Source organism: Microchirus variegatus, assembly GCF_963457635.1.
Source record: "Microchirus variegatus genome assembly, chromosome: 3".
Taxonomy (NCBI): Eukaryota; Metazoa; Chordata; class Actinopteri; order Pleuronectiformes; family Soleidae; genus Microchirus; species Microchirus variegatus.
In genome coordinates, this window is record NC_139804.1 from 23,831,888 (window position 1) to 23,856,864 (window position 24,977).

Genomic DNA, 24,977 nt, shown 5'->3' on the forward strand with positions numbered 1-24,977 from the left:
TGCCTGAACTTCAACCTGCCAGAGCTACTGTAACTGTTTGATTTACTCACACTTAGCATGATGTGACAGTGCTATAAAAGTATTTTTGGAGAGTCGTGGTGTACAACAGCTTTCTTTCCCCGAAGACTGGGTCAGGACCCACAATTTATTTTGGGTTTTTCCAAGCCTTTTACTTAAGATTTATCAACTCACTTCAGTAAAATGAAGCTGTGATTCATGGGACACAGGGCGGAATGGTTAGCATTTGTTTCCTCATAGCTAAACTCTTAGAAATAAAAATGCTAAGTAGAACCATATATGGTTCTTAAGCTTGTCCTCATGGGAGAACCTTTATAAAAAGTTTCTTTTTTTTATAAAGGTCTGGAATCCTTAGAGTTACTAAGAATGCTTTTAAAACCCTTTTTCGGGAAAAGGGTTTTCAGAAGCAAATGGTTCCAGGTAGAACCTCAGCCCTTGTAGAAGAACACTTTTTGAACTCTTATTTCTAAGAGTGTAGGACTTTGCTGCCTTTAGCCCTATGTCAGCTTGGATCGGCTGGCACAGGATCTTCATGTGGAGGATAAAGCAGTAGAATTAATCTCTCAGATGTCGCTGCCTCGTCAAAATAGAAGTTGTGGCAGAAATGGAAGTAAAATAGTCAAGTTCTGTGTGATGTACATATTTGCACTAGTGATTCAAAGCACACTTGTTCAGTTTCTGCTTGTCTTTAGGGTTAAAACAGGATTTAAAAAACAAACAAAGGCCAGTTAAATTATGGCTTTTTTATTAAGTGTATTCAAATACATAAACACACACTTTTATATAGTATATGGTAAAAGTGATTTTACACAAACCTAAAAAAACACAACAACATACAGCAAACAAACTTACCAAACACACGTTATTTACATCAGAAAAATACTGCACTTTTCATAATGGAACAATGACAAATAGAAATAAATCTGTAGGATTCAAAAGGTGAAACTCTTTCAAATTACAGACGGTTTCAAAAGTAAGAGAGTAGAGAACTTTGATTTATATCCGTGACATGCAGGTGAAGACAGCAACGTATAAATTGGGGGTACTCATGCAACGACTGCGAGCTCAAACGGTCTTGCTCGGCACTTTCTGTGTAACTCTGCCACAGGCTGTATAATTTATTCCCTCTGAGATTCTGTGGCAACTTGAAAAATGCTGTGGCCTTGCAGCAAGGAAGCAGGGTCATCCTACTTTCCAGCCAAAGACGGAAGAAAAAAAACAAAAAACATTGTACATAAAAACTATTGTAATCCAATTCAAAAACAGCACTTAAAAATACTGCTTTACATATATATCTGAAAGATCATACATTTTATACTATATACATATTTCTACATTATGATACAGTGTATGGCTTGGCAGAGATTGATTTTTCAGGTTGATTTACTGAACAAATAATGAATACATTTTGTGCCTTAAAGCTGTAGAGACGTTCACTCCAACCGCTCTTAAAATATACCTGTGTTTGAAAGTTACTTTGATGAACAGTTCAAAAGCTTTCCTCTGAGATCAACAAGGCACTGTAGCCATTCAATATTCTACTTTTTTGGCAGTGGAGCGAGATTTATGATGCATTAATACACAGAAGACACAAGGCAAAGTTGCAGTTTTTGGCACATGCTCTATGCGACGCAGCTTCGAGGATCTTTCACGGTTGAAAAGTACATCGAGTTGATGTCGTGATACATGTCGCTGTGTTAAGGCTTGACTGACCTGTTTGGATTTGACAGATTTACACTCCGTGTGCTGTGCAGCAGCGGCCAATGTTTTACCATTGCAATCAGTGTCTACACGTGTTAGCTCTTTGAATGGTACATTTTCCAGTACACAAAAAAGAAAAGGCTACATTAGGTAAAGATTGGATACCACTCGTGTGTTTCCAGTCAAATCCCTAAAGCAAATGGCACTAAATACCACACAATTTGTTTTTCACAGGTGATCCTGAGGCACTATTTGTTTTCAGGTTGACATTAGTCTTTGGTTGCTTTGTTCCTCGCTTAGCTGGCAGTGTGAGTCTCTGATTGATTCAGGAGTGGTAGCTCTCGCTCAGATTCTTCCATCATTCCCGCTGCGTTGTGAGTTTCTGAACTGAGATCTTGACGTTCCAGCTGAGACACATCTCCTCCGTGAGCCGGCGCTCCTTCCTCGGCCTCCCTCCTCATCCTCTCTTCTTCCTCTATCTGCATTCTCCGCTCCTCAGCCTCGATCTCCTCCGTGGTGGGAATGGAGTTCTTCTTGGGTCTTCCCTTGGGCTTTGTCGGGGCCTCATGACCTCCTTTGAGCACCTAGAATGACACATAAGCAATGTTAGTGGACTCCAACTGGTAATAAATGACAGTATAAGTCAAAGCAAATGCGTGCTATTATAGTAATTAAGAGAAGATGTATTGCTGCTGGCTGCCCGTTGTGCACTCATTTATCTTTTAACGATTTCAGCCCCTTTTTTTTGTTCCCTGAATTGTTGACCCTTCCAAGTGTTTGCTCTCTGTGCCGTCATCGTCAGTCACACCTCACATTACGCTTTTCACGCCCTCATCTTTCTCACATCCATACTGCAAACCAACAGTACATTGTACACTGGTAAAAATGACACACAACGTGTAATTAATACTCATTTAAACAGATCCAATTTGCGCATATTAGTGACATCCAACTATTTTTTCTTATTTAGAAAAGTAAGTAGAGTCTGCCTTTCAGAATTATTTTCATGTGTGCTGTGAAAGCTCTTGTTTAACAACCCCTGACTGCCATGACAATTACAGTGCAAAACAGATTAATAATTATTATTATTATTTTGAGAACCTCAAACACAGCTACTGATCCTTCTTAACTTGTGTCTCGGTTTGTTCTGTGATCGAACAAAAGAAAGCACAGAGAAAGTGCAAACCTCCACAGAGGCTGCTCAGTTCCATTACCCAATCATCACCAGAATCTGGTCATTTCTTAAATTTGGCCGTACAAACGTACATCCTTGGAAAATGTCATCAAAATGCGCCCTGACCTTTTGAGTTACGCTGCTCTCACATTGACAGACAAACCTCCTGCATGGAGGTAAAAAATGCAAGTAACACATTCCATCCCCTCGACCTGGCCTCCTGGAAAGTCATTGTCTGTGAGGAATTTTGGCTGCACTTTCTCGCTAACTTCTAGTTATTGTCTGCTTCAGCAGTGTGTGTGTGTGTGTGTGTGCCTCTAGCATGTTGTGAAGACTGTGGTCATGCAGTGCAACAGGCAGGGTGTGTGCGGAAAGACAGGTTCGTTAGTGATCACACAGAGAGTCATTCCATGTGGTTCAGATTAAATGATGGCTTATTTCAGTATTGTGAGGTCTGACAGCAAAACAAATAGGCTTATATATGACAATATCATGGGTGCTAATATTTGGTGGTATTCATCAAGCTGAACTGAACAAATTACAACAGGGCCGTGAAATTCAGCGGGTTTAGTAAAACTGAGCATGAAAAATACAAGAGACATTTTTTTAGGGAAGACATGTCAGGCTTGACTTACTGTCACTTACCATTTTCTTCCACTTCATACGCCTGTTCTGGTACCATGTCTTCACCTGGAGCTGTGTGAGGCCGAGTGACTGAGCCAGGTCTAACCTGCAGAATCACAAACAGAACCAGTTGCACAATTAAAATATAATATAATATAAACATGCTGCGAGTAATCACATTCCAGTTTGGTGTTGCCAACTGACTATCTTTGAATCTTACATCAAAGCTGATTTGCTACTACGAGTTTGAGTCTGACACTGTACACCTGCAGCCAACAGTGTCTGAAGCATTAAATGTCAAATTTGTGTCGAGCTCAGTAACCCAATCACAGCTCTAGTAGCTGGATAATCAGGGCTCTTGGAGAAAACTCTAAATGCTTCCACCACATGTGTTGATCCATGACTAATAGGACTATTGGTTGGTCTGAAATGTGATACAGCAGGGAGGGACAGATAAAGTGAGAAAGGCAGCCGTTTGTGAAGGAGAGGGTCCGCTATCAAGTCTTTATTTGTGAAGAGATTTCCTCCTTCAGCCGTTAGCAGTTAAATCAGATGAAGGGCAGCTCTTTCCCGCTTGCCCCGAGTGAAAGAATCAGGGTTTAATTTGATGGTTAACGTTGAAGACGAGACAGAGACAAGCTGTAACAAGAACCTAAAAACAGCAGAGCTACAACAAATCCCTGAGATTCGTGGGATCATCTGCACAGCCTTTATTTTGCATGAAGGGCTGCGCATGTGTCCGGAAGAAAATATAGTAAAAGAAAATTGAAGTTAAAAAAACCAAAAACATTACACTCGTTTGCGGTCATTCATATTTCTCAAGCCACAACAGGCACGGCCGCCATTTTGCTCCGCTTCCACACTTACATAAGGGTGCACCTCATGAACTTATCATGAACCTATACTTAATAATAATGATGATGATGACAGTTACAATTACAAAATGATTATAATTCAATGTAATTAAAAGCTGCATGAAATTGTCCTATAATGCAAGTCAGTTAAACTCTTTAATAATTAATAATCTTGGTTTTGTTTGCCTTCTGAACACCGCCCCCACCTCTGACCACAGAGTTTCCAAGCCAAGGGAAAAGTGAAGTTATCTTTGGATCATAACAAACTAAAGTGGGAGCATGTCACACCTTTGATGTGGGGTTTTTAAGGGGGATTTTCTCTGTTGATGTTTTTCCTTTTCCACAAGCTGGGTATTTAATTAATTTTCAATAAAGTGTCAGAATCAGATATTTGATGGGACACATTATTTTGGCACAGCCGCCCCATACTGTGGTTGGTTTTGATCATAGCGTTGTGTGTTCTCTGCCTTGGGGCGCCTGCTTTAAAATGAGGCATTGGTGCTTTTCCAACAGTTCCAGGCAAACCAAGATGGGATCTATTTAATAACACATCGTGGGAGTTTTCACTACCGATGGGATGGAATTAGATAGACCTATACGTTTTGATTTACTCTGAATATGCAAACGACTTTTCGGATTAGATGTGGTAATCAGATATGATATAATGTTTAAGACATCTGTTGGGAAAGTGTTACTATTTGCAAACCCAAGTGCAAATTGTACATGGGGCTTTTAATCGCTGCTGATTTATTCACCATGACGACATATATTACATTTGAAAGACAACTGAAAATGTGGTCAAATCTGTGTAGGTTGGGAAAAGTACTTGAACGTCTGAGATAATGAACATAAATGAAAGCTAATCGCAGTCACGTGTGAGTGCAGCTGGAGTTGTTGGAGTGACTTAAAACTGCAGTGGGTCACTTCTGTTTTTATTCTTTTATTTATTTTATTCTTTCTCTGTTTGGTCATCTTGTGCTCTGTCAAGCAATACTGTCAGACATGACTGAGGGAGTGTTTTGTGTATAGAGCTGCACTGCACTGCAGGGGTGGGCAAGGGCAAAGAAGTGTTTATCCCGCCAATCTGATGCATAGAATTCTATCCGCCAATCTGTTTTGCAGCTGTTCCGCTCGTCTGTCTGTTTTAACGTAAAACAAATCACTTCCTGTGAGCGGTACGAGAGGGCTACACAAGATCAAAACGCCACTATGCTAAGAAACAGGGACTCGTGTGGAGTCGACTTTAGAGATTTTCAGTTCGCTGCTAGACGCATCTGCTTATGTGAACCGTTTCAGCCTCGGAAGATTTATGATTGAGAGTGGTTCATTTGCATAAACCTGAAAAGGGTTACAGAGCAACATCAAAAGGTTTAGATATTTATCAGTTCATATAGTCTGACACACAAAATAATTATAGTTCTTTCCCTAGAGGGGTTACCGAGCTAAAATGACTCCACTTATGATTAACAAGGTGAAAAAGTAAGATCCCTGCCTCAGTGATATTTGGAAGAATAGCTTTACATTTCAAAATGTTACCACCATCTATTAGAGGATGTGGCACTTGTGAGTTTTTTTAGCATGTTCAAGTTATTAAAGATGCAATTCATTGTTCTAACTCGATACTTTGCTGCTCAAAGAGGTTTAACTGGTTACCATATCCGGATGTGTACTTACTTTTACCAACAGCACTGTGAATGTATTGTACTGGGTGTGTTCAATAAAGAAACAAAGGATATAATAGCTGGTTGTGTGTTGTTGTGTTGATTAAGTGCTTTGTGTTTGTGACTAAGACGAGGAACACATCACATGTAATAATATTTAAACACATTTACCCCCTAATGGGTATTGATGCTTGTTCTTGCCACTGTTGCATATTTGAGTAACCTGGGTGGAGCGTACCAACAGCCAGACTCTGCACCTGACACAAAAGTTCACAAGCAGCTTTAAATTTTACTGCACATGTGAAAGCTTTTAACAACATTTATGGTTCAACGCTATTCTGGGTTACACTGGAAAAGTCGCCTGCGGGCCAAAAATGTGAGACACACAATAAAACTGGAAAAATATGGTCTAACCTCATGTCAGGTCCCAAAAATGACCCACAGACTGGAACTTAAGACATAATTATTAACATGCAGATTACTTCATTTTATTGTAGAAGGCTTATTGGACTTCATATGCACCTGCACATGTGTGAAATGATTAGCAGTAAATCAATGTAATACATTTGTGTTTGCTTGCGTTGGCCACCGTCCCCGGTTTCTTGAATAAGGCACTGTTTTTTTTTGTTGGGGCTTTTTTTTGCTCTTTGAGCACTCGCTGTTAAAAACGTTATTCTTGTCTCAACTAGAATGTTGAGGTAAGACTTTGGCTTCAACAAATTCACATTACATGAAACATTCCCCACGAGATGGATCAAAAATGATGATGTTAAACCACTGCTTGATAATTGCACTTGTGGCTTTGAGAGTGTGTGTGTGTGTGCATGCTTGAAAACTTTGAAAATGCACTCAATGCCAAGTATGCAGGTTATCAAAATGTCACAATTGACTGACAGTTATATGATTCTGGTTGGTAGATTTGATTAACTGTGATGTTGGTTAACTTTAACACAATCGGTAGTTTGTTTTTTTTAATCATGACTGAGTCACAAAATCATTTTCAAGGGAGCGATGAGGTCAGCGATGTCTCGGTCTACATCCTGCACATTCAGCGCTCGCTGTATGTGGGACGTGATGATCTGTGTTTGTTAATCTCTCTGGATTAGTCTAGTCAGATATATAGACTGTGTCAATCACACTGGTGTCCACTCACATGCTGTGCTTTATCATGTATTTTCCTCTAAATGGTGACATCATCTATCTATAAAGCAAGTTGTGTCTGTGACTGTCTGTCTGTGATGGGCATATCTCACTGACCATTAGTCGGATCGCCCTAAGATATTGGATATGGGTTGAGCATGGCCCGATGGTGTGCATCCTTGATTTTCAAGCTATCGGTCCAAAAACCGGAAATCCGCGAAGTCTGCGAAAAGCTCTATTCTTGGCTCCACAGTGCAGCACGGAGTCCTACACAAACTTCCAGCCTCAGAGGATTTATCTGTCCACTGGATACATGTTATAATGACAGCAATGTGCCTGCTAGAGCCTGCAAATGATCACTTTTCCAAATGTTAACTGCTGTTAGCTCCCAGTAGCCTCTGGGGCTGATGTCATTTCCTGTCCCTTAAGTTTCTTTCCCTTTTTCTTTTTTTTAAGGTGGACGTAAAGAGATACTATGCATTACCATAACTGAAAAATCTTCTTCAGCTCCCACTATAGGAATACATATACTTCCTACGGGCACTGCACTAGTTTACAAAATGGACGCCATGTTTTATTAAGGAAGACATGAAATCAGCAGGTGAGACCATTAACACCTGAGGAGAATATTTACTGCAAACTGCTACTTCCATCCCACTTCCTCAACCTTTAAGACTACATTTTTACAGCCTATGGTCAGACATCGGTGTTTGAATGGTAACTGACCTGTCTGGCGTGGAGAGGTACTTCTGCTTCTGGAACTTCTTCTCCAGGCCCATCAGCTGCAGCTCGGTGAAGATGGTGCGACTGCGACGGGGCTTCTTCAGGCGCGGCGTGCCGTGCTCTGTGTCCGAGTCGCTGCTGATGCTGAGGGGCGTCTGGCTGGGCGAGGCCTCGGACCCTCGGGGATGCTGCGGGGAGAGCAGGGACAGGTGCGCGGGCAGCCCGCCCGTAGACGAGGGCTGGGGGAGGTGGGGGGGCAGGTTGGGAGGCTGCCGTGTGATCACTGAGAGGAGCGGGTGAGCACGTAGCGAAGAGGAGCCTGGGGAAGAGCAGAGACAGTGCGTCACATGACGGGGAACGGAAATATATTAAGAGCAAAAAAAACAAGAGAGACGGTTTTTAGTGAGCTCTCATGTCATGAGCTCCTCAGTCACCTTTATTGTACCGATATCGACCGGCTATAATTGCTTAGACAGGTTCATTTTTAATCTCGCCGTGTTTGCAGTAGGAAAGTGTTATGCTTTTGACCCCGCGCATGAAGAGGGCTGTGATCTGGATGACGCAGCCTGTGTTTTACACAGCTCCCCCTGAACTCTTCAGATGAATGATTATTTTTCAGAGGCTGTTAAATACTAACTGGTTTCTCAACACGAAAACCGCAAGCACACATCCAGCCTGACAGCATGATGAATCAGAAATTGCACACACACAGACACACACGGTCGCACACAGACTGAGCTGTAATCATAAAAAAAAATAAAAAAAATAAATCACACGCTGGTGAAACACCCCCTGTGCATTTGCTCAGTTTAACACACGCACACACACACACATTTATGCTCTTTATCAGAGCAGACAGAAGCAGAAAGACGCCAGAATCAATAAAAAGTAACACTTGTCTGGAGCCGCGGTGGGAGGGAAGGAGACCAGGAGGTTGGCCGGGAGAGGATGTGGCGGGTCAACCAAAGTGGAAGTATCTGCCAGAAAAAAAAATCTTAACAGCTTCATGTATAAAACAAATCCCTGGACTCAAATTTACAAGGGAACGCAGTGCAAACTGTAGTGCGCGGGCTGATAAGGGCGCAGTAGAGAGGACGCCAGGGGCGGCGGTATGGTGGTGGTGGTGGGGGGGGGGGGATTATAGGGCAATAGAGGAGGAAGATGTGGATTGAGATAAAAGGCTTGCAACGGAGCAGAAGAATTACGAGGCTGACACACACCAACACACACACACAGCATGTGTGTTCCTGTGCGGTTGGCCCCTAAATCCCTTCATCGACCGTAACGCACAACATGGACACACACACACACACATTACAGAGACGCACAGATGTGCACTAAGGTCCACTTGAGAGAGATAAAAATTGTTATGTTAAAACTGGATTTTAATGCAAAATGAAGAGCAAAATATATTGCATGCATGTACACACAGAGGAAGGCACAATTGCTCCACACACACACACACACACACACACACACACACACCAGACACTGCCTTGGGCTCATCATGACATCATAGTTAGGAGCTGAGGTCGTCAAAACCTCTCCAGCGTTAGAATCCTGCTGTTCCAACAGGTCTGGACAAGGAGACCCTTCCCCCCCCCCCCCCCCCCTCTCGTATGTTCTCAGTTTATGTGGCTTTAAATCTGTATTGCTTTTTTTTGATATCCATGAATCGCAGAGTTTACTACGTGTATTATTACTGTATAGGAGGAGGGGTTTGTGTGAACGTCGTTGGACGTATATGATTTGTGGAACAAACGTAGCATTTAAAAGTGAAGTGACAGAGTGTCACGTCGCCGTTTTCTCTTCAGGAGTGTCAGGAAGTCTCTTGTCAACAACGGGGTAAAAGTTATCTCCACGCAGCTCCACTCGAGGGAGAGGGAGGACGGAGACAAGGCGTCGACCCACGTGTCGACTTTCCACTGACAGAGAAGACGTCTGTCTGACATGTTGTTGACAAGTGCCAGAATCCTGTCAATAATCTACAAATAAACTGTTTGAGTAGCTGCAGTTCAGTTCAGGCCCACGCTGAAGCACATTGATACTCTTGATAATCACAGTTGGAATGCCAGGACGAGCACAAGTGCTTCTTGGAAACATTACAGAAGACTAAGAATAGATCGAGAAGAAGAAGAAGAGAGCCCTTTGTTTCACCTTTTTTTTTTATGACCAACAATTTCCAAACTATAGATCACATAATCATTGTGGTTTGTTGTTTGCAATCACTGTAATTATGCAAGGACGTTATGAGAACATTATCACAACAGAAGTTTATTTCGCTCACTGCCTGTGTCTTAACTATAACATCTGCATTTTTCTCTCTCTCTGACTTTTTCAATGGGAAGTTGAAACAGATGAGTCATAGCTCAGTGATGAGTGTATGTGAACGTTTGCCGTGTTATGGGTATAAAAGTGCCTGGTGACAGATTGAGAGTGTCTCAGTGAAACAGGTTTTTGTTTTTTGGCCTTGCCCTTTTAATGCAAATAGTTAAAAGAAACAACAACAAAAAACACACTGCAGAGTGGAGAAGGCTATGCAGCTTCTGTATCTGTGACCACTTTAATTTCGAGCAGGTTCATGATTGCAATTTAATCCCAATTTCTCAACAAATCAAGAGCGTCTTGTTTCCATTTAATTGTCAGTCGTTTCCCAGGCTGACTGCCTGACTCACTCTGGGCTGTGCTTATAGCAACAAAAAAAAAAAAAAAAGGAATTAGGTTAAACATAATCCTTAACTGTTTAATCTGAAACCCGAGCCATACAGGTCTTCCCGTGGCAGCTAAAATCAGCCTGTAGCACAAACTGCTCTCAGAAGTGATTTATTACTGATCCTTTGTTGCTGGAGAAAAAATCTGGTGGCAGTGATTGTGTACAAAATGATGGGTAAGATGACAGGTCGTCAAGCATTATGCTTCACCGTGGACGTGGACCGATTTCTTTGTGTGTGTGTGTGTGTGTGTGTGTGTGTGTGTGTTGACGGGTGTAATCAGCCTTTTCAAGATGGCTTCATGCCTAATGGGCGGCTTCATTGTCTGCAGCAGATTAGGGTTTAAGACGCGATGAAAACCCTTTTTTGCTCACTTGGATTTATATAAGTACTCAGCCGCTAACCTGACGACTAAGCAGTGGCCCGCAGGCTGCCCACACTCCTACTTTTCTTTTTTGCTGTTTTTTTTTTATTTTTATTTTATTTTTCATCAGGCTGTCAGGTGAGATTATACCTCAGGTGATCCTAATCTATCTGCCTCCTCGCTAAAAGCCCTACTGAGAGACAGGACTCTAAATTAAATATTATAAGCTGCCATTACGTCACTCAGTGTTCACCACCAGTGCAGGGCTCAGCGTCTACTGATCCTGCTCAAACTGACAAGGAATTAGCTCCACGAGAATGAGCCATGATGACTGTACAAAATGAAGGTCTGCGTTTTTTACCAAACAGACAGAAAATAGAGTGAGCGATGGGAGGAATTACCCCCCAAAAAGAGAAATGTTAAGTACCTCAAAAATGCAACAAATGCAGGTGTTTGAGTGGATGACCACTCTTTAAGACAAACATTATTGACACCACTGTCTTCCAGTGGCCTCCTCTGGTAACACGAGGTTACAGCAAGGCTTCCTTTTGCAGAAAAGAACACGTCTGTTTTCATTGTTCAAAGCGACCACGTTTACCAGAGAGACCAGACGCCTCCCTTTGGCCCAGGACCTGTAACCCTGCCAGTTTCTATATCAAGCAAGTTAAAAAACCATTGATGTCGGGGAATATAGAGTGTCTCACACTCCCGCAGCTACAAATAAGTGGTGGGCACAGTGTTCTGATATGCAGAGCAGGTTACTCTATCCATCCAAACAGAGGGCTGCCAAGGCCTGACCACAGTGCCCTCCAGCCTGTGCAGCACAGCTCATATCAGAGGGATGAGGGAATCGCTCGCCCTATTTTTATTCACCCATCGCTGTCATCATCAAATTGCAGTGACTATTATTTTAGACTTTGGAGCAATTATCCTAATGGTTACTAGAGCGTGCAGTAGCCTCGGAGTTGTTTGAATTCATCTAGAATTACAATTAAGAATCAATCAAGAGCATTTGTTTTGACAAGATTACATATGCAGGGCCAGCTGAACTTTGCCAAACTATCTATCTATCTATCTATCTATCTATCTATCTATCTATCTATCTATCTATCTATCTATCTATCTATCTATCTATCTATCTATCTATCTATCTATCTATCTATCATTAATGGGAAATGAGGTGAATGAATGACTGTATGATGTGGGAATTGTATTGAGATGTAACACTTTACGTCACAACAATCAGCGTTAAAGCTAAATGTGTTTGATTTTTGACTTACTTTTCAAAGGTGCTTTCTTAATCAAAAGTTATGGGCATTTTCGAAACACGTTCTTCTTATATTTTCCACAGAATTCATCAAAAAGGTCCTTTCATCTGCAACTCTTCACACCTATTCGACAAGACTTTTGATGTATCAACAGACTCATTAATAAAAACTAATTATAGCAAGTAAACTAAAGCAATCATGGGATTTGAATTAATTGTCTTTTATTTTATGTCCTGCACTTGTTAGTTCAGGAGTTTATCCTCTTACCCTGAAGCATCACTGACACTTTGACTGTCAACACTAAATACTTAAGCTGCTGTAATTTAGAAAGTACAGAGTGAGCAGTTTTTTAGCAGGAAATGATTTGGAATGGAAAAAATTTTTTATTCATTTTAAGCTGTTCCTTAAAAAAAAAAAAAAAAAAGACATGTCAGGGGAGAAATTAATCAAATGATTTATAGGTTCAGAATTCAATATGTTAATTTGAAAGGGGTTATGGTTGAAATATTATAATAATAATAATAATAATAATAATAATAATAATAATAATAATAATAACAAATGTATGGCACTAAAGAAAGTTTGTCTTGACAAAAACAGAACCTAAATTCCACATTTTGGTCTGAACAGAACACAGCAAATCACATGTCAAGCAAAAAATTCTGATCACAAACTTTACAAATGACTTTATTTAACTCAAGTAAATGAATGAATGAATAAAACTGTCTTCTTACCCGAGCATGAATGAAGAGGCTTTGGTCGGACAATGAGTGAAGGACACACCGAGTAGAGAGAAAGTTTCTCGAAATAATCACAAGTCTCCTTGGAGAGGATCTCGTCGATCATGAACGTCTTGTAGCGCCGCCTGGCAGCCTTCAGCTGCCCGGAGGAGGAGAGCCTCAGCTCGGCTTGACAGTGCATGATGTGCCGCTGACTGTGCGCACTGCGCCCGCCTTCTCCTGCTGCAACAGCGCGCGCGCGTGTCTGTGTGTGTCTGTGTGTGTCTGTTCAGTGTCCGTGCCAGGTCAGAAGAACCGCGAATGTGTGACGAATGCAAGTTCACGCGTGGAAGTAACTCATGGTTTATCTTTCTAAAACACAAGTGTTCAGCTTCGCCTCGAGGCTCGCGGTGAAGATCGGCAGCCTTGAACTTGAGAGAGCGCGCGCAGCGGAGCGCCACAGTGGGAATAAAGCGACTGTGAGTTGCGCTCACACACCCACTGCTATATAAACCATCTGTGAACACATCTATCTGCTGCTGCTCCATCTATCCTCCTATCGCTGCTCTCTCTCTCTCTCTCTCTCTCTCTCTCTCTCTCTCTCTCTCTCTCTCTCTCCCACACACACACACACACACTGTACATGATCACATGGCCACCTCCCAAATATTCCCCCACCACTAACAACTAGCAACTTCTTTTTTTTTTCTTCCGTTAATTTCTTTTAACAAATTGGACGTTTTATTATTACGACTCCACTTTTGTGTTTGGGCATAATTTGACAAACTTTATAGAATAAAATCTAAATTATATTAACACACAAAAAAGTATATAGAGAGATTTTTAACTCAGAATTAACTGCAATCCTAATCAGATCCATAATAATAATAATGATAACAATATTAATAAAAAGAGATCTGTATTGTTAATTTATTAGGCTGGACTGTATCTTTGTTTCCAACGTTTTATTTGAATAATCTTTATCAATTATTGTGAATAAACGTGTATAACTTATTAATGTTACTGTCTGAATTGTTGTTTTTTTTCCTCTTTATTTTATGGTAAACTTTGGACAGAATCAACATCTAAAACGGTGGCGTTTAATATTTAAACATTCTTTCTTTCTTTCAAACAGCACTTTGTTTTAAATTACAGAGCAATGTTGTTTATAATACTACGAACAATACTATTAATAATAAAAAAGTACGTTATTTACTGCTGACAATTAATTAGAATATATTCAAACATACATAATAAGGCGCAGATATTCAGATCTGCGGTTAAAGGCCACGACACTCGTGTCCTTCTCTCAACAGTTTAGACCAGTCCAAACAAACGAGTAATAAATCTTGAATCAACATCAAGTGCAGATTTAATTCAGAGCCGACAGATTCAACAAGAAAATATCAAATATGAATATTTCAATGAGATATACTGATGGTGATGAGGAGCAAACAAACACGTGAGTCCAATGTTGTGCTTTAATGACCACACGAGGTTCTCAATATTCAGCGGGGAAATAATAATGTAATGTCAAATACATGTATATATATATTATATATATTATATTTAGTGTGTGAGTGTTGGCAGAGGCTGGTGACATTATTGAGTTCACTTCTCTTGACCATGTTGAGTCTGTTCCTCTTACAAATACTTATTATAATATATATTTTTACAGCTGAGCCAACCAAATTATTGCACTTTTTTTAATTTACTCTTTACTGTCGTGTGAGTAAATAAAAGGCACCTTATTTGTTTTTTCTCTCTCTTCCCTCCTCGTTATTGCTTTAAGTATTTTCAATTACAAACTTCTACAAACGCTTCATCCATCACCACCTTCCCCGCCTTCCTTCCTCCTCCTCATCATCATCGGTGAATTGGAAAACAATGTAACCCCGTTGTTGTGGCTCGTGTCCGTCGCGTTCAAAGTGTGTGTGTGTGTGTGGGGGAGGATTAAAAGTGTGTGAGCTCTGCACGAGGAGGCTCGGCGACTGTCTTGATCGAAAAGGTGGTGTCACAGATTTAACCCTAGAGTTTTGAAACAAATGTTTAAAAATCAAATGTAATTGTACGGATCATTCTAGTGTGCTTTATTATTATTTTAAACATTTTTATTGCGAATAAAATGTATGATATTAATAGATCATTTGTGTGTAACCCACCCTCTTTTTAATAGTCGGACTAAGAAGGCCCGGGTTACGAAATAAGAAATCACTTCAGTGTGTTAATTACTTAATAAGTTTATTTGTATTATTTCTTTTTGACTTTTATATATATATAAAAAAAAAAAGAAAATCAAATTGAATTGAATTGTAAGTATGGTGGGTTTTGACATTTCTAGTAATTAAAAATGCACAAAAAAGCATACATACAGTTTATCTGGAGCTGATGTGGCACCAGTGAACCCAACAACCTGAGGTGGAGCCAAAAATCAGGATGAGTGTGGTAACTTGTGGATTGCAGGAGCAGTTAAGGAGGGAGGGAAGGGAGGGAAGGGAGGAAGCGAGGTCCCTGCTGGGTGTTATTAGGATGGGGATCACTTCAGGAGACACGCTTCTATATAAGTCCACACAGCAGCGGCTACTGATCGGCCTCTCTAATCCACGCGCTCCGGGGCTGGAGACGCCAGGCAGATCAACAAATTAAAAGAGTTATGCCATGGAGAGAATACGCGTAATAAGGGCCTTCCTCCTGGTACTGACACCCAGCAGAGGATACTCTCTATTAGAACCATTTGGAAGCATCGCGGGGTGCAATCTGACACAGGGCAGACACTAAAAGATTACAGCAGAGGCTGCAAAAACATTCCACCACCACAGCACGGATGGATGTGGGGGGTTATTAAGTCGGATGAAGTGGTCGATAGGGGTGCGAGAGCCGCTGTTAGTGGCCTAAGCACTTTGGGAAGTGTAGATTATGACCTCAATCAGGACATTAAAAGGGACACTGATCGCCACTCGTTGGAAGTGAGACACTGTGGCATCGTGAGTGGGCAAAGTTCTGATCTCATTATTATAAAATATTATTATAATATTGTATTTATTTGGAATTAACGTGTTTGAAGTAGATGTTGTGCTGGTATATTCTGATTTTGTATTTTTAAATTCTTGCCTTGTTGCTTTATCTATTCCCATTTTGTACTCACCACTGGCAGTTTTATTGTAACCAGTTTTAATAAAGTCAAATCTATCGCGGTCTAATAAGAAATGACTGTGTTTTAAGTGCCACGATGAAGGAAGAAACCTAAACATAGCTGCATGCTGTAAAGTGAACAGACCGTGGATCAAATCCATGTCAAGACTTAAAAAGAATCCTAAATAGAAAGGTCAGATGTAGGAGCTCATCATGTGGCAGAGTTATATTTAACATCTTAATTGATTCAATGAAAGGATGTGTGTGGCGCCACCTGTAGATTACTTCATAACCGCTGCACAAGTGTATTAGTTACACGTGGGCCATTTATAGGTGCAGATAAGGCCATGTGTGCAAGCAGCACAGTGTGTAGCATCAACATACAATAGCTCACTCTGTTAATTCGGTCACATGAGCAAGACAAAGACCTGTAAATAGCATTCATGATGTTCAGCCAAGACTGAGGAATTTGTAATGCGGCCAGATGAATGACAACACAACTATCACTGAAAGGAGCTTTATAGTAATGAAAATGTTCATTTAAACACACCGTCTTACAGAATCGGAATAAAAATAAAAAAAATAAAATAAAGCATTTTTTTTTTTATAAACAGCAACGCCAACTGATCTAATAAAAATGGCTCCTATTGTAGTAAAAGTGGTGCTGGTGAAATCTTTATATGACATTGTTCTTTTTTTTTGCAAAATACCTGAAGAGTTTAAAATTGTGACAGCACCATTTAAAGACAATTTTGCATAACATAAAAACTGGCCCAATGTCTTCAATTCTTGTTTTTCTTTTCTTTTTTTTTTTTACATGTCATTTGTCTTCCAATTTGTCAAAATCAGATTTTTTTTTTTTGCCCTCTTCTTGAGGTAACAAAGGTCTTCGCCTCTGAATGCTTAAAAGGGCATCTATGAGGAGAAACTCATGTTAACAAATTTAAAAACGCCTTAAAAATTAACAAAAATGACTATAAAGGCTTAAGTTATTAAATCTCCAAACTGGTATGACCGTATACAAACATCCTGAGCATATATGTGAATTTCTCAACATTTTTCCATACTCTTCTACAGGAAGCTGTGCATACATTAGTGGAGAATTAAAGTCTTTGCAGGGAACCCTAGCAGCGATCAGTACCGCCGCCATCTACTCTCCTGGTAGCCACGGTTGTTTCCTTTGTCTTCATGATGTCTGTGTCCGCCTCGGTTGTCATGGTGACGTTTGCCGCTCCTGTCGCCTTGGTGATGATAGCTGTCCCAACCGTGACTGTGTTGCTGGTTACGACCAGAGCCAAATTCGTCTGAGTAGCGCTGGTTTCTACCCCCGCTGTTTGTGTTGGAATGATGTTGCCGATAGGGGGCGTTGTCGTGCGCCCTCGAGTTCCCAGAATTTCCACCTGCTGGCCCCTGGCCCTGCAGCGGCTTGGAGATGCTGCCATTCAACTGCTCGAGCTGTTGCATTTGGAGCTGCCACATCATGTTGTTCATCTGTGAATGAAGAGAAAGACAGTTCATCGAAGTGCAAGCATTTAATTTGTTGCTGTGCATGTACAAAGAGCCACAAAGTAGAAGAACTATTAATAATTTGATAACCGTGTCATTTTTAAAGCATACACTTACCACGACATGTTTTTGCAGATTATCGGGAGATGAAAAGGACCTCAGCATTTGGGGCGGAGGGGTATACGGAGGAGTACTGAAGTGGATTGGGGTCCTGCAAGAGTAAAGTAAGAGTTTAAAATAATAAAACCCCAAAACAATCTACACAACAGCAGGTGTACATTTCATACAATATAAAACCCAAGGGCTGATTTGACAAACAGTAAATTATGCAAAAACACAGATGATGACACCAGATAGAGCCACTTTCTTATGTTTTCACACCTGTGAAAACAATTCACAGCATTTTAAACTCTTTAAACCTGTCAATCAAACTGAAACATCAAAGTCCTCCAAGATCATAGATTAACAACACATTATTCATCTCGCCACATCAGCCAATTATGACAAGAAAAGCCAGACAGATAAGCCAAATGACTTCTCTTTTCAAGCGTTTTGTGCCAAGATCTGTGATGGAATATCTCACAAACGAGTCCAGCAGCACTGACAGTCAGCCAAGTCTGACAGATCAAATTCAAAAAGAAATGAACCTGCAAATAATTCTTCAGTCAATGGACTGTTTTTGACAAAGTGTGTCATTTTTAAGGTGGGTGGGTAGTTGCATTCTGCATATACTCCCCCCTCGTAGTGTTGCCGATAGCTGCTCAATCAAATGTTTCTTCAAAACAGTGGGAATTAGTGACAGTGACAAAAACATTTAAATGCCAAATTAGTGAGAAAATAAGAAACAGTATGAGTCGGTGATACCATCTGACCCCATTTGTGAGCCAGCTCTATGATGAATTATAGCCAAATGAAACTGTCAAACCTCACTGTAACCGTCTCACTTTAACATCCAAGCCACCAACTAATTATCAGTACAATGGTGTCATTATGTTGCTGAATGGTTTTGTAGTGCTTTTTCTGCTTTAGTGTGAGAATAATCTTAATTAGCTCATTAGAACAAATGTATGCTTGGTATTTAAGAACCAATGAATGCAAGAATTTCAACATTCTGCATATACATTGCATTGGTCTGAATTAAATTCTGGTGCCAATAGCTTCAGGTTTTCCAGTCGGTGCTATTTGGCACAAAACATGGAAAGGACAGCATACAGAAACGTCTGTGTGTAAATACAACCCAGTCCAATTCCATTTCATGCCACATTTTATGTCAGAGCTCCAATTAAAGTCCACAGAGCAGTGCCAAGGGCATGAAAAACGTGCGTGCCTAAGTAATGTTCAATAAGTAGGAACTAGGAAGTGACGAAAAGCACACAATAAAAATCATACGTCCAAATTATTAAATACAAGCAAGCGTAACAAAAAGAAGGCTACATTCAGGGCCCCGAAAAATGCTTGTTTGGTTTTTAAAGATCATTAAAAAACAGGTAAAGACAGATTTCTGATTCAGAGAAAAACTCAGAACAGTGTGTGGGGTCATCTGAGCAACACAATGGTGAAAATAATGGTTAGACATTTGTTATTTTATCTTGAAACTGTGGTATTCAAATGTATGGAAATTACTGGGGTTAACAGTGGCTTGTCAAATGTGGCTAACATCCACAGAGATTTACTACTGCTCAGCACTGCGGTAAATCCACACCTGTAGGTGAAACTGAGAAGCTGTAGATTAATTAAAAAAGCAAGGAACGACATAAAGAACAACCCAATTTGTGGGTGAGAGGCAATTCCCTTTGATGTGACTGATGCACCTGTTTATCAGATTTAGTTTATTAATTCTGCTGAAAAAAAAAAAATATATATATATATATATTAAAAAGAGATAGTCTTACCTCTGACCATGGGGATTTGGAGTATTTACAGGACTTGAATTCTGAGAATTTCCTGTACTGTTGCTATGACTGCTACCTATGATGATGAGATTTAGTGAAGGAGAAAACCATTAGTATGAAAACTATGAACCACTGTGTGACATTTATGAATCATTCTAAGCTAATATATGACGAAATATGGGTTACTGGTTGGTTATTTAAAAAAAAAAAAAATCTGTGCAAAGATGACTAATGTATTGACACTATTGCAATTGCAAGTAGAAAGCATGGCTCCACCTTGTTTTGAGATTAAAAGCCATCTGATCAGAAACATGAAAACAAATCTGATATGCAATAGCAAATGTGCAACACTGCCATGACAATAAGACAATAGATGTTTATATGTGCAGTGCTACCCTTACAGTTAAGAGCAAACTGACTACTTAATCAAGACAGTAGCATACATTCAAGATAAGGGCTGGATTATACAAAACAGTTTCTAGAGCAACAAAAATAATGTTTGCAGCAACAAGGATACAAATGTAAAATGTCTAAATCACTCACTCTACTAAATTATAGCCTTGAAAACACTTTGCCATAGTTTCACTGTGATTTTTTATAAATCATACTACACTAGATTGGAGTCAGTTGACAAATAAGTGTTCTACATGTTATAACTTGTTGGCTAGTTTGGTGGTGTGACTGGCTTTTGATTTGCAGTAGTTTCTTTATGCTTACAGTAATGAAACCCAAATATGCATTTGTTCACCTCAGTTGCGCATTTTGCAAATTACTGATTTCACTATTAAAATATAACCCATTTAATGAACAATATCAATCATAATGCATACAATACTATAATTGTATTACTTTCACCTATTAGTTTGATATTTTCCCACATCATAAAATACAGTAATTAAACCCAATAGTATTAATGTAGAAGGTGAATAGCAGTGCTGTTAAATCCAATGCCTGTGTGAACTCGCCTGATCTGAACTGCACATGGATATTTTTTCCAAACAGCGTTGATCCGTTGAGAAGCTGCATGGCATACGGCACAGACACTTCGTGCTTGTAAACGGCAAAACCGAACGTTTTCTGTTTCCCATCCTGGTCTTTGGGGATTTTAGTTTTGACGAGAGGTCCAGCCTGTTAAAACAATCAATGAATACCATAGCAAAATAGCAGTGAGCTGATGCTAGCTGATGCTAACTAAAGCTAACTACCTACGTTGTTAACATTTTCACTTAAAATCATGCACAGTTTGTGCACAAACATACAGCGCCGTAGAAGAAAAGCAACGTGAGTGTGCTCATTCATAGAGGAACATTTCAAATTCGCATTTTAAGTATTCCGTGCATTCGCGCTGTGCGTGTGTTATGCTAGCTTTACACTTAGCATTTGCGGCAAAGTCACCTGTATAAACAGCTCGAACAACAGCTCCTCCGTCACCCTCGAGTCCAAGTTTCTGATGAAGAGCGTCCTGTCCGCTTCTTCCTCTATCCCCATCGTTTTTCTGCAGATAGCTGCACTGAAACAGTCGGTTGGCGTAAAAAACGAAAGCGCTCAGCTTAATATAAACCGTAGGCCCACTTTGCCGGAAAGTGAAACCGTGGCGTCTATTTGGACTTCCGTAGTGGTGATTAACTGCTGCTTTACGACAGTCTGAACACAATACGACGGCTCTTGTTTTAAATTGTGAACCTAGTAACACGTTTTCGTTATGAATACTTGGTCATACGTATTTCATATGTGGTAAGTGAGACGTTTGTTTTCCTTCTCTCCCAATTATAAGTAAAAAGAGAGCTGCTCCTCAAACATTCAACGACACTATTGTTTAAATGGTAACATTTGAAATTTAGTCATTAGACTTGATAACCGACATCTACAAATTGTGTTATTTATTTTTAGTTTGACTTTAGTGATGAAAACCTGTGAAAGAGGAAAACAAAGTCCTCACATTTTAAAGGATGCAGAGGTGGATTAATTTATCAACAAAACGCCTTTGTACTCGAAGCTATAATATTTTTTACCCTTTACATTTTCTTTCTGAAAGTCTTTTTCACACTAGACATGTTTTGTCAACGTTGGGAAATAACAACGTATTACTAATAATAACACTAAATGTTCCATACTCAAAACCAAACAAATCACTTAGTTTTTTTTTTGTTCCAGTCATTGCCTTTGACCTTTGCTAGACAGATAGCACACAAATTAAAGATTAAATAACGTACAATTATGAAGAATGAAAAACAATAGTATGAATGTTGACTCAGCAATCACCCCAAGATATAAACAGCTTAAAATAATACAGGGGCCATGAAACTGGACTAGCTTAACAAATAATGTTGATATATATATATATTATGAGAGGAGAAGAAGTGCTAACAGTAGTCAAAGAAAATAATGAACATTTCCTAATATTTTCACATTATTGTGTACCTGTGCTCTGTTGACAGCATGGTTTTTATTCCTATAACATATTTTATAGTTTTTTTTGTTTCTCTTTCTATTCATAGCCCATACTTTGTACTCGTCTCTTTGTGCACTCTCTTTGGATCAGTGGCCCAAGAGCCTGGAACCAATTGTTTTTTTTATTCTGGCAACATCACTGAATGTGTAAGTCAAATGAGTGGAATGAGAGGCTTGACTTCCACTCCAATCAGCTGGACCGTTGTGTCTGTCCTCCATACTAATTACATCAATTTAAACTGAAATTATATTTTTTCTTCATGAGCAACGGCCTTTCTTTATGTTTTCCCTGTTTTATGAGGGTTTTTACAAAAACATGTGAGTTTGAAAGTGGATGGATGTTTGTTTCTATGTGGCCCTGTGATGGACTGGCGACCTGTCCATGGTGTCACCCTTTCACCCTTTCACCCTTTGTCACCTGGGATTGGCAACAGCGCCCCCTGCTACCCTCATGTGGAGGGTAAAGTGGTAGAAGAGGAATGGATGAAGGGGAAATATCTTCCCAATTCTGGCCTGATAAAGCCCAAAGAGAAACAAGGAGGACACTGTATCCATAATTTGAGTGCCCCTCTTGAATTTATGAAATATTTAAGTGTACTGTCTGTTTCAGTCTTAACAGAGGAATGGTCACTTTGCCATGTCACTTTTTTTTCTCTATGAGATATTTAACACTTAAGTATTTAATCCTGGTGCAAAATCACACAGCACGGTAATGCCAAAATACTGGCTATTTATTTTTATAGTTGACTATGCTATTGTTCACAGTTGTTAACACCTAATGCACTGCATGTACCAGCACTTAAACCACAAAATGCTGCAAAACTGCAATGGAAGTAGTTTAAAAAAAAGAAAAGGTAAATCGTAAAACTGCACCTGTGCTGTATACTATTTGATGACTAATGCTTTTTAATCTATTTTGGGTTCACACATAGCCATTAGCCCATAATTCTCCCTGTGTTTGCCTCTCCCATTTTATAACCGTTGGATGAATTTCAAGGGAGCACTATAAAATTGCTGTTTTACAGGACTGCAGTTTGGAAATGAGGTCAAGCAGTTAATAGAAGACAAAGCAGGCCAACCTGCTAAATATGTACAACTATCATTGTAGCCAGTTTTTGCTTTCACAGTAATCTCGTTACCAGTAACCAATACAACCATTGTCTGACAAGATGAAGAAGACAGGAAACAGTATATTTTATAACTTTTGTTTGTCCATCCTCGACATCTTAAACAGTTGTGATGCAGTGACTGCTTTGCTGTGTTTATACACAGATACATTCCTCAGTGTTGTACTGGATACTGTGTTATACTGAAGTGTCTGAAAAGAAACAGTAGATGGCAGCATTGGTTCAGTGATACTAGATATATCATCGTTGCACAAGCAGAGGCCTTTTCTCTTCGGGGACATGAGGCAGTTACTGTGGACTGTAGACGAAAAATGTAAAGTGGAGTTGGATTCAGTTGTCAAAGGTATATCCTCGTTTTATGTTTTCTTGTTGCATGTAGCCCAGGTTAAGTGTTTTTTTTTTTTTTTTTGAATAACATTAAAATGTTATGAATAGCTTAATCCTCTTCTCGTCATAATAACAATAATAATAATAATAATAAGAAAAAGAAGTTTGGCAGGCTTTACCCTGAGAGGTGCAATGCTGCCCTCCACAGTTTGTAGTTTTCAATCACAGTTTGCCAACACAGCCTAAAGTACTGTACTGTGCAAAAGTCTCAGGGTACCAGTAGCTTTGGTGTTTTTATATTTGTCAAATGCTGTGACCATTGATATTTGGATCAAAATTATGTAACTGAAAGTTGTTCTTATACGAATATTATGTATGTATTATATATTAGCATACATACTCAACATGTGTATGTGAGGCTCAAGCATGTCTTAAAGCCTGCCATAAGAGTCCTTTTTCAAAGCAGATTTTTCTTAACATGAAATAGTAAGAGAAACACAGGTTTTACCAATAACATTCTCCAACATTCACCAATATCCACTCTGGGCCACACGGTTGGTCTCTTGCCTTTGCAGCAAGAAGACCCGGGATTGAGCCCCGGTTGGAACAAGGGGTTTTCTGCATGGAGTTTGCCCATGTGTGCGTGAGTTTTCTCCGGGTTCTCCGGCTTCCTCCCACAGAAACATTTTGGGGATTTGGGGATTAGGTGAAGTGTGAGAGTGTGAGTGAATGGTTGTTTGTCTCTGTGTGTGGCCCTGCGATGGACTGGCGAACTGTCCAGGGTGTACCCCGCCTATCGCCCAATGTCAGCTGAGATAGGCACAGCACCCCCCACAACCCTAAAGCGGTAGACAATGGATGGAGGTCTGCACTCCAGGTTTAAGGGTAGGTCACGCAAAATACTTCAGCACTTTAACCTGAAGAAGTGTTTTTTTTTTCTAAAAGATGTCATTCATTCATTCATTCATTCATTTATTCATTCATTCATTCATTCATTGTCTATCACGTTATCCTCCACATCTCAGCCAACACACAGAGACGAACAACCATTCACGCTCACGTTCAAACTGCATCCATTTTTTTCTCCATTTTATAGATGTGTTCCAATGCAGTGATTGAGAAATAATTATACTCTGTGGTCATAGCATTGGCACAACAACAAATATTTTGCACAGTACTGTGCATAATATCAGCAAATATCCCGTTTGTTTTATCTGATGATCAAGGAACTGTCATGCCTTCAAATCTGTAGTTCTCTGTCCAAAAGCTATTATGTTTATGTATCTGAGAAACACGTTTTTGGCAAAATATGAAACAGATGTATGCACATTAACTCACATCACACATCACATCCTTTGCTCACCACCATGAACATGAATGCATCACAATGGGGTTCTTTGATGCCTGCACACAAGACTGGGCTGTGTTAACATAATTAAATGGAGGATGGGGGGGGGGGGAGAACTTGACAAAATGGGAGCAATGCTTGAGATAAGATAATTATTTATTAGTCCCACAGCGGGGAATCAACTCAAGGGCAAGTCTGTGGCCAGTGAGGAGGAAAGTGACAAGGAAGGACCTCAGA

At 39.9% G+C, this 24,977-nt stretch overlaps 2 protein-coding genes across 2 annotated transcripts; both read right to left on the minus strand.

The window, feature by feature from the left end:
- Nucleotides 1-2,015: 2,015 nt before the first annotated feature.
- On the minus strand, nucleotides 2,016-13,159 carry barx2 (BARX homeobox 2; the record flags this gene model as incomplete). Its single annotated transcript, XM_083886677.1, has 4 exons — nucleotides 2,016-2,303; nucleotides 3,539-3,623; nucleotides 7,899-8,214; nucleotides 12,973-13,159. The coding sequence occupies 4 exons, from the start codon at nucleotides 13,157-13,159 to the stop codon at nucleotides 2,016-2,018; spliced, it is 876 nt and encodes a 291-aa protein (XP_083742803.1).
- Nucleotides 13,160-16,687: 3,528 nt separating this feature from the next.
- rbm7 (RNA binding motif protein 7) lies at nucleotides 16,688-21,033 on the minus strand. Its single transcript, XM_083886230.1, has 5 exons — nucleotides 20,883-21,033; nucleotides 20,453-20,615; nucleotides 19,488-19,563; nucleotides 17,713-17,806; nucleotides 16,688-17,580 (listed from the first exon to the last, which is right to left on the minus strand). The coding sequence occupies exons 1-5, from the start codon at nucleotides 20,973-20,975 to the stop codon at nucleotides 17,224-17,226; spliced, it is 783 nt and encodes a 260-aa protein (XP_083742356.1). The 5' UTR covers nucleotides 20,976-21,033; the 3' UTR covers nucleotides 16,688-17,223.
- Between the last annotated feature and the right edge of the window lie 3,944 nt (nucleotides 21,034-24,977).

Excerpts from the sequence above, each read along its gene's own strand:
- rbm7 (XM_083886230.1), bottom strand. The coding sequence starts at position 20,975 with ATGGGGATAGAGGAAGAAGCGGACAGGACGCTCTTCATCAGAAACTTG. Across the intron at positions 19,564-20,452 it reads CCATGTGCAGTTCAGATCAG|GTAGCAGTCATAGCAACAGT; the intron begins GCGAGTTCACAC and ends TCATCATCATAG. Across the intron at positions 17,807-19,487 it reads CCAAATCCCCATGGTCAGAG|GACCCCAATCCACTTCAGTA; the intron begins GTAAGACTATCT and ends TTACTCTTGCAG.